General features: G+C 44.4%; 1 protein-coding gene across 1 annotated transcript in view; it reads right to left on the bottom strand.

The window, feature by feature from the left end:
• The window catches only part of LOC126215277 (uncharacterized), a 310,447-nt gene that overhangs the window by 15,639 nt on the left and 279,436 nt on the right, over positions 1–15,372 (bottom strand). The window contains exons 6-8 of the mRNA XM_049941966.1: positions 11,808–11,969; positions 5,395–5,507; positions 5,214–5,301 (exon numbers count right to left, since the gene is read on the bottom strand). Of these exons, the coding sequence (XP_049797923.1) occupies positions 5,214–5,301; positions 5,395–5,507; positions 11,808–11,969 (363 nt within the window). The remainder of the gene's footprint in view (positions 1–5,213; positions 5,302–5,394; positions 5,508–11,807; positions 11,970–15,372) is intronic.

Here is a 15,372-nt window from a genome sequence, read left to right as displayed (position 1 = left end):
GAGTCCGATATCGACCTTTACGTTGGGAGACATTTATCGCAAGCACATTTGATAGACACGAATACCACAGGAATCTTATTGTCTACATATCGGTGGTTATATACCCGCATTCGATTCGTACTAAGTTGCGTATGGACTACGGCAAAACCCTCAAAAGACAACTTTTAGATTGCCCCTTATAGTAATATTGTTTCCAGTGAGCAAGACAATCTCGGTATTCGTATTTTTAAAAGTCTTTGTTATTTGTTGGCAATGTTTTCACAATATCGCACACTACAAATTCACGGTTTTCTTTCATTTTGTCTCTTTCTAGAGCAATTTCATTTGCGTCGGACTTTTCCTTCACTTTCAGATATTGTGTTTAAATTTCTTTCATTATTCGTAGTCCAGAATCATTTCCTTTGGCTAAAATTTATAGGGTCGCTATTTCTTTGTGGATTTCTTCTTCATCAAACTGAAAATTTACACTGGCGTTCAAGATTAAAGCAATAATCTGTTATTTGATCGTCCTGTGTGCTGTCAACAGATGTCGTTAAGATCCTGTTCTGCACGGAAGACGGCATTCCGATCAACGGACAGCCGAGTCAGAATGACGTCAGGGCATCTATCAAGCGGGGTAGTGTCTGCAGGGTAGTCCCACATACGCATGTGCAGTATGGCGCAGAGAAAACGCCAACCAGACTCTCTGCTGTGGAAGGCCATAGGAAGAATGGAAGCAGGGGACTGATGACCTCAGAAGTTAAGTCCCATAGTGTTCAGAGCCATTTGAACCAAGAATGGAAGCGGGGCAGTCGCAAACTGATATGGCCCGAACGCTTAATGTGAACCGTTCTGTTGTTCCTCGGATGATGCGAGAGTTTACAGAGACAGACGCTGTATCCCGGATACCAGGACAGGGCCGACTACGTGTCGGACCGCCTCAGTACTGCCCTGCAGCTGCCGTCTGACCTCGCACCATCCACTGTGTTATATCGAGGCAAACGGCGTACAGAAGGCTTCAACAGAGTGGCCTTTATTGTTGGAGACCTGCTGTCTGTTTACCTTTAACGTATCTTCACAGAAAAGAACGTCTAGAGCGGAGCCGTCAACATGCCACCTAGACGTAGAACAGTGGGCCAACGTTCTTTCCACAGATAATTCTCGATTGGGTTGGACAGTGATTCTGGACGGATTTGTGCCTGGAGAGAACGAGGAACACGATTGCTGGACCCAAACATTGTGGGAAGAGGCCGATATCGAGGCGGATCCGTAATGGTGTGGGCAGGGATTATGTTGACCACTTGAACACCTCTTTATGAAATGCTGCAGCTGTCGGCCAGGTTTAACTGGTGTCAGGTATCGTGAGGAGATCTTGGGACCTCATGTGCGGTTGTTGCGAGCTGCTGTGGGCCCAGATCTCGTACTGATGGACGATAATGCTCGGCGTCATAGAGCACAGGTGGTCGATGTTTCTTGGAAAAGGAAGATATTGAACGCATGGCGTGGCCTTCTCGCTCTCCCGACTTGAATACCATAGAGCATAGGTCGAAGAGAACTGGAGACACTACATGGTTTCAAATACATTACATAATGGTAATACAGAGATTTAGGAACCAAGTTTTAAATTGTAAGACATTTCCAACGGCAGATGTCAATTCTGACCATAATCTATTGTGTATGAACTACAGATTAAAACTGAAGAAACTGCAAAAAGTTGGGAATTTAATGACATGGGACCTGGATAAACTGAGAGAACCAGAGGTTCTAGAGAGTTTCAGAGAGAGCATTAGGGAACGATTGACAAGAAAAGGGGAAAGAAATACAGTAGAAGAAGAATGGGTAGATTTGAGAGATGAAATAGTTAAGCCAGCGGAGGATGAAGTAGATAAAAAAACGAGGGCTAATAGAAATGCTTGGATAACAGAAGAGAGGATGAAGTAGATAAAAGAAACGAGGGCTAATAGAAATGCTTGGATAACAGAAGAGAGGATGAAGTAGATAAAAAAACGAGGGTTAATAGAAATGCTTGGATAACAGAAGAGATACTGAATTTAATTGATGAAAGGAGAAAACATAAAAATGCAGTAAATGAAGCACGCGTAAAGGAATACAAACGTCTCAAAAATCAGATGAACAGAAAGTGCAAAATGGCTGAGTAGGAATGGCTAGAGGACAAATGTAAAGATGTAGAGGCATATATCACTAGATCAAGACAGATACTGCCTTTAGAGAAAAAGAGAACCACTTGTATGAATATCAAGAGTTCATATGGAAACCCAGTTCTAAGCAAAGAGGGGAAAGCAGAAAGATGGAAGGAGTATATACAGGCTCTATCTTAGAAGAAAGATTAAGGAAAGGCAAACCTACGTTTCTAGCATTTGTAGACTTAGAGGAAGCTTTTGACAATGTTGATTGGAATACTCTCTTTCAAATTCTGCAGGTGGCAGGGGTAAAATACAGGGAGCGAAATGCTATTTACAATTTGTACAGAAACCAGATGGCAGTTATAAGAGTCGAGGGGCATGAAAGGGAAGCAGTGGTTGGGAAAGGAGTGAGACAGGGTTGTAGCCTCTCCCCGATGTTATTCAATCTGTATATTGAGCCAGCAGTAAAGGAAACAAAAGAATAATTCGGAGTAGGTATTAAAATTCATGGAGAAGAAGTAAAAACTTTGAAGTTCGCCGATGACATTGTAATTCTGTCAGAGACAGCAAAGGACTTGGAAGAGCAGTTGAACGGAATGGACAGTGTCTTGAAAGGAGGGTATAAGATGAACATCAACAGCAGCAAAACGAGGATAATGGAATGTAGTCGAATTAAGTCGGGTGATGCTGAGGGAATTAGATTAGGAAATGAGACACTTAAAGCAGTAAAGTAGTTTTCCTATTTGGGGAGCAAAATAACTGATGACGGTCGAAGTAGAGAGGATATAAAATGTATAATGGCAATGGCATGGAAAGCGTTTCTGAAGAAGAGAAATTTGTTAACATCGAGTATAGATTTAAATGTCCGGAAGTCCTTTCTGAAAGTATTTGTATGGAGTGTAGCCGTGTATGGAAGTGAAACGTGCACGGTAAGTAGTTCAGACAAGAAGAGAATAGAAACTTTCGAAATGTGGTGCTACAGAAGAATGCTGAAGATTAGATGGGTAGACCACATAACTAATGAGAAGGTATTGAATAGAATTGGGGAGAAGAGGAGCTTGTGGCACAACTTGACTAGAAGAAGGGATCGGGTTGGTACGACATGTTCTGAGGCATCAAGGGATCACAAATTTGGTACTGGAGGGCAACGTGGAGGGCAAAAATCGTAGAGGGAGACCAAGAGATGAATACACTTAGCAGATTCAGAAGGATGTAGGTTGCAGTAGGTACTGGGAGATGAAGAAGCTTGCACAGGATAGAGTAGCATGGAGAGCTGCATCAAACCAGTCTCAGAACTGAAGACTACAACAACAACAACATGCAAGGACGATGTAATTGAAGGCAATATTATGGAAATGGAGGAGGACGTAGGTGAAGATGGGAGATATGATACTGCGTAAAGAATTTGATAGAGCACTGAAAGATCTAAGTCGAAACAAGGCCCCGGGAGTAGACAACATTCCTTTAGAGCTACTGACAGCCTTGGAAGAGCCACCCCAGACAAAACTCTACCATCTGGTAAGCAAGATGTATGAGACAGGCGAAGTACCATGAGACTTCAAGAAGAATAAAATAATTCCAATCCCAAAGAAAGGTGGTGTTGAGAACGCAGGTGTTGACAGGTGTGAAAATTACCGAACTATCAGTTTAATAAGTCACAGCTGCAAAATACCAGCAGGAATTATTTACATACGAATGGAAAAACTGGTAGAAGCCGACCTCGGCGAAGATCAGTTTGGGTTCCGTAGAAATGTTGGAACATGTGAGGCAGTACTGACCCTACGACTTACCTTAGAAGATAGATTAAGGAAAGGCAAACCTCCGTTTCTAGTATTTGTAGACTTAGAGAAAACTTTTGACAATGTTGACTGGAATATTCTCTTTCAAATTCTGAAGGTGGCAGGGGTAAAACACAGGGAGCGAAGGGCTATTTCCAATTTGTACAGAAAGAAGTTGGCAGTTACAAGAGTCGATGGGTATAAAAGGGAAGCAGTGGTTGGGAAGGGTGTGAGGCAGTGTTGTAGCCTATCCCCGATGTTATTCAGTCTATACATTGAGCAAACATTCAAGGAAACAAAAGAAAAATTTCGAGGAGGAATTAAAATCCATGGAGAAGAAATGAAAAACTTCGAGGTTGGCAGATGACATTGTAATTCTATCAGAGACAGCAAAGGACGTGGAAGAGCAGTTGAAAGGAATGGACAGTGTCTCAAAAGGAGGATATGAGATGATCATCAATAAAAGCAAAACGAGGATGATGGAATGTAGTCGAATTAAATCAGGTGATGTTGAAGGAATTAGCTTAGGAAACGAGACACTTAAAATAGTAGATGAGTTCAAAGCCGCACCCTGAGCTGGTGAAAGCATGGTGACTCTGAAGGGGTTATCCTGTCTGATGTCCTTCCTAATGGTGCAATGATGATCTCTGAAATGTTTTGTGCTACCCTCATAAAAAATGTTCTTCGCCACGAAAATTGAAACGAAATCCTCCTTTTCAATGACAACGCAAGGAATCACTAAAGTCTGTGCACACCAGAGGAACTCACAAAACTTCACTGGACCGCTCTTCCTCATCCACCCTACAGCCTGCATCTCATACCTTCCGGTTTTCATCTATCTGGCCCAACGAGGGATGAACTGTACAGGAAACAGTACGGTTGACGGGGGGCTTGCAGATGTGTCGAGACACTGGCTCGGATGTCGAGCAGTAGATTGGTACCGTGCGGGCATGCAGCCCCTCCCAGTAAGATGGCGTAAGGCCGTCACACTGGACTCAGATTACGTTGAAAAATAGGGTTTTTTAGCCAAAAGAATGGGGAATGGTATGGTGTATTGTAATCCTCAATAAAACCAACCAGCATTCAGAAAAAAATCTGATTCATTACTTATTGAATGGCCCTTGTAAATGCGAAACCTGAAGAATTGAAAGTACAGACTGTTGATGCAACAACCCATCAAATTTGAAAACGTTCCATTCATTCACAGAACACAATTTGAATGAGGCTGTGTGTGACCGTAGCGAGTGAGGGGTGAGATTTACTCGCAGCTATTGCCCGTGTGGTGTGTTAAGTTGGCAGTACTGTACTGTACCTGCTGCTCCTGCTGCTTGGTGGTCACCTGGCGGGACAGCTCCTGGATGTAGTCACTGCCCGACTTGAGCCAGGACCTCGGGCTCGCGCTGCAAAATAAACAAACAAGGCACGGCGTCAGAGTGTCCGGGCAACAGAGGCCAGCAGGGGCTCGCCTACACTACGTGGGGGGAGCTACACACCTGGGGGGCTCGGAGCGGACGCGGGTGACGTCAGTGGAAGCCAGCGGGTGCCTGGGCGCCTGCGGCGGCCGTCGCCTCGTCAGCAGGGGTACCAACTCCACGCCGCCAGAGTCCTGTGGGCACACGCAACACCAGGCATTTACCTGCGCACTGATAAGGTGTGGGGAAAGTGGCTGTACCTAGTAGAATAGTGCTTCTTTTTGTTGCACAAGTTTGATCCTTGGTTAATACACTACTGGCCATTAAAATTGCTACACCAAGAAGAAATGCAGATGATAAATGGGTATTTATTGGACAAATATATTATACTACAACTGACATGTGGTTACATTTTCACGGAATTTGGGTGCATTTGGGATCCCTATCAAGTCGGATTAAGGGAGGACATAGAAGCAATTCAGAAACGAGCTGCTAGATTTGTTACTGGTAGGTTTGATCATCATGAGAGTGTTACGGAAACGCTTCAGGAACTCGGGTGAGAGTCTCTAGAGGAAATGAGGCGTTCTTTTCGTGAATCGCTACTGAGAAAATTTAGAGAGCCAGCATTTGAGGCTGACTGCAGTACAATTTTACTGCCGCCAACTTACATTTCGTGGAAAGACCCCAAAGATAAGAGAAATTAGGGCTTGTACAGAGGCATATAGGCAGCCATTTTTCCCTCGTTCTGTTTGGAACAGGTAGAGAAGATCCTAGTTGTGCTACGAGGTACCCTCCGCTACGCACCGTATGGTGGACTGCAGAGTTTGTATGTAGATGTAGATGTAGAAAGCAGTATCCAGAACAACCACCTCTGCCCGTACTAACGGCCTTGATACGCCTGGGCATTGAGTGAAACAGAGCTTGGAAGGCGTGTACAGGTACAGCTGCCCATGCAGCTTCAACACGATACCACAGTTCATCAAGAGTACTGACTGGCGTATTATGACGAGCCAGTTGCTCGGCCACCATTGACCAGACGTTTTCAGTTGGTGAGAGATCTGGAAATTGTGATGGCCAGGGCAGCAGTCGAACATTTTCTGTATCCAGAAAGGCCCGTACAAGACGTGCAAATTGCGGCCATGCATTATCCTGCTGAAATGTAGGGTTTTGCAGGGATCGAGTCGGGTCGTTGCACATCTGAAATGTAACGTCCACTGTTCAGAGTGCAGTCAATGGGAACAAGAGGTGACCGAGAGGTGTAACCGATGGCACCCCATACCATCACGCGGGGTGACACGCCAGTATGGCGATGACGAATACAGGCTTCCAATGTGCGTTCACAGCGATGTCGCCAAACACGGATGCGCGACCATCGTGATGCTGTAAACACAACCTGGATTCATCCGAAAAAATGACGTTTTGCCATTTGTGCACCCAGGTTCGTCGTCGAGTACACCATCGCAAGTGCTCCTGTCTGTGATGCATCGCCAAGGGTAACCGCAGCCACGGTCTCCGAGCTGATAGTCCGTGCTGCTGCAAACGTCGTCGAACTGTTCGTGCAGATGGTTGTAGTCTTGCAAACGTCCCCATCTGTTGACTCAGGGATCGAGACGAGGCTGCACGATCCGTTACAGCCATGCGGATAAGATGCCTGTCATCTCGACTGCTGGTGATACGAGGCCGTTGAGATCCAGCACGGCGTTCCGTATTACCCTCCTGAACCCACCGATTCCGTATTCTGCTAACAGTCATTGGATCTCGACCAACGCGAGCAGCAATGTTGCGATATGATAAACCGCAATCGCGATAGGCTACAATCTGACCTTTATCTAAGTCGGAAACGTGATGGTGCGCATTTCTCCTCCTTACACGAGGCATCACAACAACGTTTCACCAGGCAACGCCGGTCAACTGCTGTTTGTGTATGAGAAATCGGTTGGAAACTTTCCTCATGTCAGCACGTTGTAGGTGTCACCACCGGCGCCAACCTTGTGCGAATGCTCTGAAAAGCTAATCATTTGCATATCACAGCATCTTCTTCATGTCGGTTAAATTTCGCGTCTGTAGCACGTCATATTCGTGGTGTAGCGCTTTTAATGGCCAGTAGTGTAACTAAGAGCTCATACAAATGCACAGCATGTGTTCTTTCGGACACCTCACATTCATCTAACTGATTCGCCACACCTTCAGTGTGGATGAGCAGCTACATTGGACCACCTGCAGGAACCTGAGCGTGGATGACGTGGGCGGGTCTGCAGACAGGTGGCGCTCTGTGGGAATGAGGGTGACTGCCCTGTCAGCAGGAGATCCTGGGTTCGAATGTCAGTCTGACATACATTTTCACTCATCGCCGCTGGTTCCGCATAAAATCTCAATGCAGCTGACATCAATACTTCCTTCCCTTTCGTTTCCTTTCTCCCCCTCCCCCCTCCCTTCAAGCTTCAATTTACGTAACTAAGAACTTGTTTCTGAACTGACATCAGGTCGTATGAAGAAAAAAGAGAACATTTTCACACCAAAAGAACGTTCTCAGAGAAAGTTTTCAGTTTCGTATGAATAAAAGATTTGAAGCGTTTTCTCTGATGAGGGACTTCTTCCCCACTATCTACCCGCCTTCTTGAGGAGGTTCTTGGTTTTTGTCGTCCGCCGAATCCAGCACAGAACAGAAAGCGTAATCTTACCTTTCATTCGACTTGCTCAAACAGGTGGTGGTGGTGGTAGTTAGTGTTTAACGTCCCGTCGACAACGAGGTCATTAGAGACGGAGCGCAAGCTCGGATGAGGGAAGGATGGGGAAGGAAATCGGCCGTGCCCTTTCAAAGGAACCATCCGGGCATTTGCCTGAAACGATTTAGGGAAGTCACGGAAAACCTAAATCAGGATGGCCGGAGACGGGATTGAACCGTCGTCCTCCCGAATGCGAGTCCAGTGTGCTAACCACTGCGCCACCTCGCTCGGTGAGAAAACAGGCAAACCATTCTGCGTATCAGTACAGAACTGGCATCAGTGTATTCTGGAAGAGTTGCCCTACGTTTCGATTTTAGTTTTATGTGCAGCAAAAATTATTAAGGCGATTACGAACACTTTTCGAAAATGTATTTTCTGACGATCCTGCCGAATTTTCGACATGCGGGAATTTTTTTGTTCTTGTAGTTAGGTGAGTACATTACGCGAATGGAACATTAAGAATACATCAAATACACCAAATTTTTATCTACTCCTAACGGGAATTATCAGAGTTGTCTAGCACGAAATAACTTTCTCCAAATATGGCGCGTAATGGTCCGTTCGCGCGTCAAGTACTTACACGGTCGTCCGATCGGTTTCGTTACGAGAAACACGTCGCCAGGTTTCCAGTAAAGCGCTAATTAATTTTTTTCTGATCCGCCTACTTGTTTCGCTCATGACAAAATGTAAGATTTATGCTGTGACAAAACATGATGAAGAACATCTGGAAGTGTCAGTGACACAGTTGACAGTTGTATACCTTTCTCGTACTACAGTTTGAAAACCTGTGTCTGTTACACAGCACAAAAATGTGTTCATTTTCGCTTCGTCTGAAAGATTCCCCCCCCCCCCCCCGTTACCCCCCACCCCATTCTATCATAATAGTCAGGAAGGAAATCCACCATCCAAATAATGCTTTTATTTTTAAACTTGTTTAAAATTCTATGGTTTCTCTCTTCAGTGTTTCTTCGGGCTATGTATATCTCTTTTTGCCTCCTCAGCAAATATAAATCGTCATTTTTACTAAAAAAACTCAGTAAAACTTAACGTCAACAGAACTTACTCAACTCAATGTTACAGAGCTCAGTTTAAAAAAACGCAGAATGTTCTCCGTTTCCGAGAAACGCTTCTACTTTTAAAAAATGGTTCAAATGGCTCTGAGCACTATGGGACTTAACATCTGAGGTAATCAGTCCCCTAGAACTAAGAACTACTTAAACCCAACTAACCTAAGGACATCACACACATCCACGCCCGAGGCAGGAGTCGAACCTGCGACCGTAGCGGTCGCGCGGTTCCAGACTGTAGCGCCTAGAACCGCTCGGCCACCCCGGCCGGCGCTTCTAGTTTTGCCCATACGAAATCGGAGAACGCTCTTCGCACTGAGCAACTTCCCCACCCTTATAGTCAAGCTGAGAACATTCTCGGATGAAGACTCTTCTGCGACTCGCTTCATTGTTGCGAATTCGAGAATGTTCTGCGAAACTCCGAAAATAAAGCACATTCTGAGTTTTATTTGTACGACCCATCATCTCCAACTTAATTTGCAGTGGCAAAATATTGCCTAGAGGTTTATGTTTTCAAACTGGCGTTCATCCACTTTAAAACTTTATATACAGGGTGAACAACAACTCTACCGACAAACTTTCAGAGGAGATAATAACTGTCAAAACAAGACAAAAATGTCTAGTAAACAGGGGCTCTAAAATGTATGTCTCAAGAGCTATGAGCACTTGCTCATCTTCACTACCGTGAAACACATCTCTTCTACTGAACGAATTTTATAACACAATTGGAAACCAGTTGTTGGCAACCGTCACAATGTGGTTTCAGTATGTGTTTTGTTTACGCTGTCATGTCTCAAGGATGACACAGGCTGACTTATAAAATTGTAAGTACAGTCAAAGAGTAATTTAATCTAAGGAACTTTTGCTCCAAAAAGTGGTATCTTACCTAAAAATAAGACAATACCGAAAAACTGTAATATATTAACATATTTGCAATCAATATATATGACTTACCGTATACATAAAACTAAAATGTATTACAGACCACTGAAGATGTTAACAAATAAAAAGAAGCAATACGGATATGGCACAAAACAAACAGCCTTCCATTTAGTTGCGTTAGACGCAATATATATATATATATATATATATATATATATATATATATATATATATAGAAGCAACTTAGAAACGACGAAAAACTGAAAAAAAGGATGAATCGTGATACAATGTTGGTCAGTTAATATTTTTATCTGATAATAAATATCGAATTTACAAATAAATAAAAGAGAATGGTACCAGGGAGGATTTAATCAATGACCTTGGAATTCATAACTTATACGCTATATATTCATCTACCATCAATATTTTTCATATCTGGAAATGATTTATGCTTAGGACTACTCGGATATCTGTTAATGTACAAAGATGAATTTTTGAGAATTGCATCATACAGGGTTTAGGAAACCGATGCCCAGGCATGCAACAGATTTTTAATGTTCAGTAGTAACCTAACGTTACTGGTACATGAATAGTAATATTTTTAGCAAATATTTTCCGGCTTCATTTCCCAGCTCACAGAAAACAGTGGATTTAATTACATGAAAGTGTCATTTAAGATCGATAAATGAAAACGGTAGTAGCCATATCTATATTAATACTATATGAGGGTGACTCTAAAAGAAATGCACACTATTTTCGTATAAATACAGTTTTCACCTGTTGTAAAAATACTGCCAGCAGTTACGTTATTAGGTCTTAGTCATTACTCTTTAATCATATTGTCACTAGAGTAGTATAATTTTCTTATTTAAACTATTGTCATGCTGTAACTCTGATGTGTGAAATGCTGCATGTGTGGAACACTGGTCCGATGTAAGAGACGGCCTGATGGCACTAATCTGATCAGGTTAAATAAATAAATAAATAAATAAAATAATCACGTCGGAAACGGTTTCACAGGGATCACCTGAGTGCAACTGACAGCTTCGCCATGCACTGCCCTTTTATTCGTTGTGTACGCGATACCACCGCCATCTGTGTCAGTCCCATGACTTTTGTCACCTCAGTGTGTCAACCCTTTGAGAGACAGTAAGACTTATTTGTATTGTATTGTACTGTATGTTAACCGGGGGCCTAGAAACGACGGAGAGGCTCCGTCCCCGCCGCAGCCGCAGTGGTCCACAACCAGACGACGACTACTGCAGTCCACTTCACCCATCCGCCGCCCCACACCGAACCCAGGGTTATTGTGCGGTTCGGCCCCCGGTGGGCCCCCCAGGGAACGTCTCACACCAGACGAGTGTAACCCCTATGTTTGCATGGTAGAGTAATGGTGGCGTGGAGAACTTGTTTGCGCAGTAATCGTCGACATAGTGTCACTGAGGCGGAATAAGGGGAAGAAGCCTGCATTCGCCGAGGTAGATGGAAAACCACCTAAAAGCCATCCACAGACTGGCCGGTTGACCGGACCTCGACACAAGTCCGCCGGGCGGATTCGTGCCAGGGACCAGGCGCTCCTTCCCGCCCGGAAAGCCGTGCGTTAGACCGCACGGCCAACCGGGTGGGCAGGACTTATTTAAACTGCGTCAAATTTTATTCTTGGGGTTCTCAGACTTGCGGAATGACTTATGGAAAAAAATATGGGAATGTTACGGTTTTGACCCTTTTGGATAAACCACACAATGCTAGATGCAAGTTTCATAAGAGGTAAAAAATCTTTACGAGTAACCTGAATGTGTGTGTGTGTCTGGATACGGACCTCTTCCTTGTGGCCATTGTAGGTGAGACAGTTGTTGTTGCTGCTGTTGCTGTTGTTCCTGCTGGTGAAGCTGATGCTGCTGTTGAGCTGGTTGTTGTGGCCGTTGTAGCGGCGGTAGCGCTGGTTCTCTGTCGTCCTCAGCGTCGAGTTATCCGTCCAGCCCTGCAGGGACAGGCAGCCAGGTATCAGAAGGGCGGTCGGGCGCGTCTGCGAGCAGCCGACACTCCGCTGCGCTCACCAGACCCAGCAGGGAGCGACCCGTGAACCGGGCCACCCACCGTGTGCCGTGTGCACAGGCATGGCAAGTCGTCTTCCTTCATACTAATGTCGGTAGTGGGACCAAAACTGTCAGAATGTGCCCTAACACACTGCTGAAACATAGAGCTTTGAGATGCAGGCAGTGCCGTGCTGTGAACATTTACACATTTGCTTTACCGGACACGAGTTCACAGACATGTGGAGGCTGTGTCAACTCGCTAACTCACCCTGTTGTGGCACGGACTCTAAAACCGTCGCCACACGGACCGTGCTGTCGAACGTCAACGTTGAGCGTGGCAAGTTCAACGTGCTGCTGAACGCTCAGGAACGATGCGACTTGTGCATACGGTACGTGGGCCCCAACGTGGTATACGCGATCGCAACGCACTCCAGCGGCAGTTGAGGGATGTTTCTAGCTCGTAAATCACACTATTTACTCAACAGGCGCGCGTAAAATTCCCACGTTAGCTCTATTAAAATATACATTTCCTTCATCGTCTACGAAAAGGAAAGTGCCATGTCCAATCAATAAGGACACAGGCTTCTAAAAGTTCCATTACAAACAGTGCATTACAAATTCGGACTACTTCCCTGCATAAGATAAACATTATTTCATCATTCTCACATTTTAGTAAAACCCCAAGGTCAGTCTTACTTGATAACTGTTCCTACCCAGTAGCAGAATCTTTGCAACATGTGAATTACGAAGCGTAAAAGAAAAAGGAGCAAAATATCTTTATACAAGTAGCGCAAGCTGTCCTGTAGATTAAGCCAACTGCACAAAGTCACCCCTCAAAAAAGGGTGTACTTATATTCACATAACATCAAACATTATAGTATATGCTTATATTAAAGGTATCAGAACATAATAAAAACGTGAACGTTACGATAACAATTTGTATGGGCCTAGACGCGAACCACTGCCCCAACAAACATCTCATCACACGATAGTGACGCTACTCATTACGCTAAACCAGCGTCGCACCCATTGCATCTAATCATATTACGTTCCGCCTTGCCGAAAATCTTAATCGTAGACATGTTACTAATTGAAATTTAATTATAATAAATTGTACCGAGAAGAATACGTATTTGGTGGATCTTCAGTGTGTCGCTGCCTTCAGATTGCCTACTCTCATAATACGTAAGTTACAATAATTCTTCTGCTACGAATATGATGTTTCTCATTATTTTATTGGAACGAATCACCCAATTAACAACGGGTTTTCCAGTGATTCTCAAGTTTCTGGTGCTCAGAAACGGCATATATACACATAGGCTTGAAATGAACGCCAATATGGCGCCTCACAACTCTGTACTGAAGGGAGACGGCGTGCGTGTGCCGTAGGTGGCGTTGTGCCATCTCGTTGGTCAACGCTCAGACGCACGCTCAGAATATCTGACATGCCACATATTGCTCCGCACGTTCGGAAAGACTCCCGAACGTGCTATTCGACGCTATGACGTCAGAAACTCGGCACGCTCAACGCTCAACGTTCGGATGCACGTTCCGTGTGCCGACGGCTTAAGGCAAATTTACCAGGGATAGAACTATTTACTTACAGCCCGTACAAAATAGATACCTGTTTCAGACTTTTACTGACCTTCAGAGTAGTCACCAGCGTTGTGTATAACCCGTTGCCAGCGATGTGGAAGTCGTAGGATACTCTTAGCAGTGCCAGTTGTGTTGACAGTTCAAGCGGCGCGGTCTGTTGCCCGACGAATTTGTAGCAGATCTGAAGCGAATGCTGTGAAGTGTCTCCTCCAGTTTAGAAATCGAGTTGAACTCACGAGGGCTTAAGTCAGGGGAGAGCAGTAGGTGGTATAGCACTTAGCAGCCCTGTCAGTCAAACAAGTCAGTAACAGCTTGCACTGTACGTGCTTGAGCATTGTCCTGCAAAATGATGGTCAGGTCCTGCAGAAAGTGTTTTTGGAACACAACCTATGGCCGGCAGTAGCGACGAGGCTTTTACAAAACTGGAGACGGCGGTTTACAAAAAAACAGTAACAGTAATAATAATAATAATAATACTCTGTACAGCACTATAGTAGCTCTTATGTAGTTCCTGCTGTGTCATGACGACAAATAACTCTAAGTGAGTAATGAGGCTATTTCTGGACTACTGCAATATACTATCTAACTTGGAGAAGACGTCTTCTGGAGATACTTGGCATTCGTCTCACTTTCATCAGCGATGTACGGAACAAAGTACAACATATGCCTGTAGTGGACGGACTATGTGAGGAACCTGTAATCTCCACTGCTCGGATGCAACTAATTGAAACAAAAGGATACTCTTAGCTCTGCCAGTTGTGTTGACAATTCGAGAAGTGTGATAATAATGATCTTTTCGTGATGGAAACAGAATCGAATCGTTAAGTTTTTTACCCCTCAGAAAATTTCATTTTACCCCTCAGGGGGCAATTACCCCCAGGTTGGCAACCCCTGGTCTAATGTATGGATCAAAATAAGAGTCAAACATTAAACAAAATTTTGCCTGAAACTGCTTTTATTTCAGTGTTATGCAACAGCGTAGGGATCACAAGTGCAACACATTAATTCTTCTCAGAAAGCAACAACATGAAGCGACCCGAAATTCAACTTACCTAGTTACTGTACGTTTACCCCTGCACGTGTTCAAAATCATGTCCGTGTAGATGAGGACAGTGACGTGCTCCTTACCACCCTCAGAGTGTTGCAGGCTCTGTTCATCTCATTCTCCACACCTGCACAGCCATTTTTAGTTCGCTGCTGTAGTTGTGCTACGTTCTCAATTGCAGCACCATACACGAGCCCCTGCGATGGCCCCAAAAGTAAAAGTCCAGGGGATTAAGATCCAGAGATCTCGCAGGCCAAGAAACTGGGCCTAAACGACCTGTCCACTTATTGGAATAAGCGATTTTGAGATCTGCCTCCTGACTGAAGTGTGCAGGGGCACCGTCGACAAAGCAACATCAGTCGATATGCAGGCAGACATGACACACCAAAAGACTGTACTGGGCCATGACGTAATTCAGAATTTTTGGTAACATTTTAGGAAGCAGTGATATTGTAATCGATATAAAATCAGTGAAAACACAGTCTAGGTAGCGATGGTACTTTATTACAATGACCTGTTTCAGTCTATACTTACACTGTCTCCAGACAGCACCATCAGCTGATGTTGTATGCATCAACAACTTCAGCTTGACGTCAGTCAACTGGCTGTTGTATGCATCGTCAACTTGAGCTTGGTCTCAGTCAACTGGATGTTGTATGCATCGTCAACTTCAGCTTGACCACAGTCAACTGGCTGTTGTATGCATT

Source organism: Schistocerca nitens, chromosome 12 (assembly GCF_023898315.1).
Source record: "Schistocerca nitens isolate TAMUIC-IGC-003100 chromosome 12, iqSchNite1.1, whole genome shotgun sequence".
NCBI classification, from domain to species: Eukaryota; Metazoa; Arthropoda; class Insecta; order Orthoptera; family Acrididae; genus Schistocerca; species Schistocerca nitens.
The sequence above is the reverse complement of the archived record's forward strand: the minus strand, read 5'-3'. Positions and strand labels throughout refer to the sequence as shown.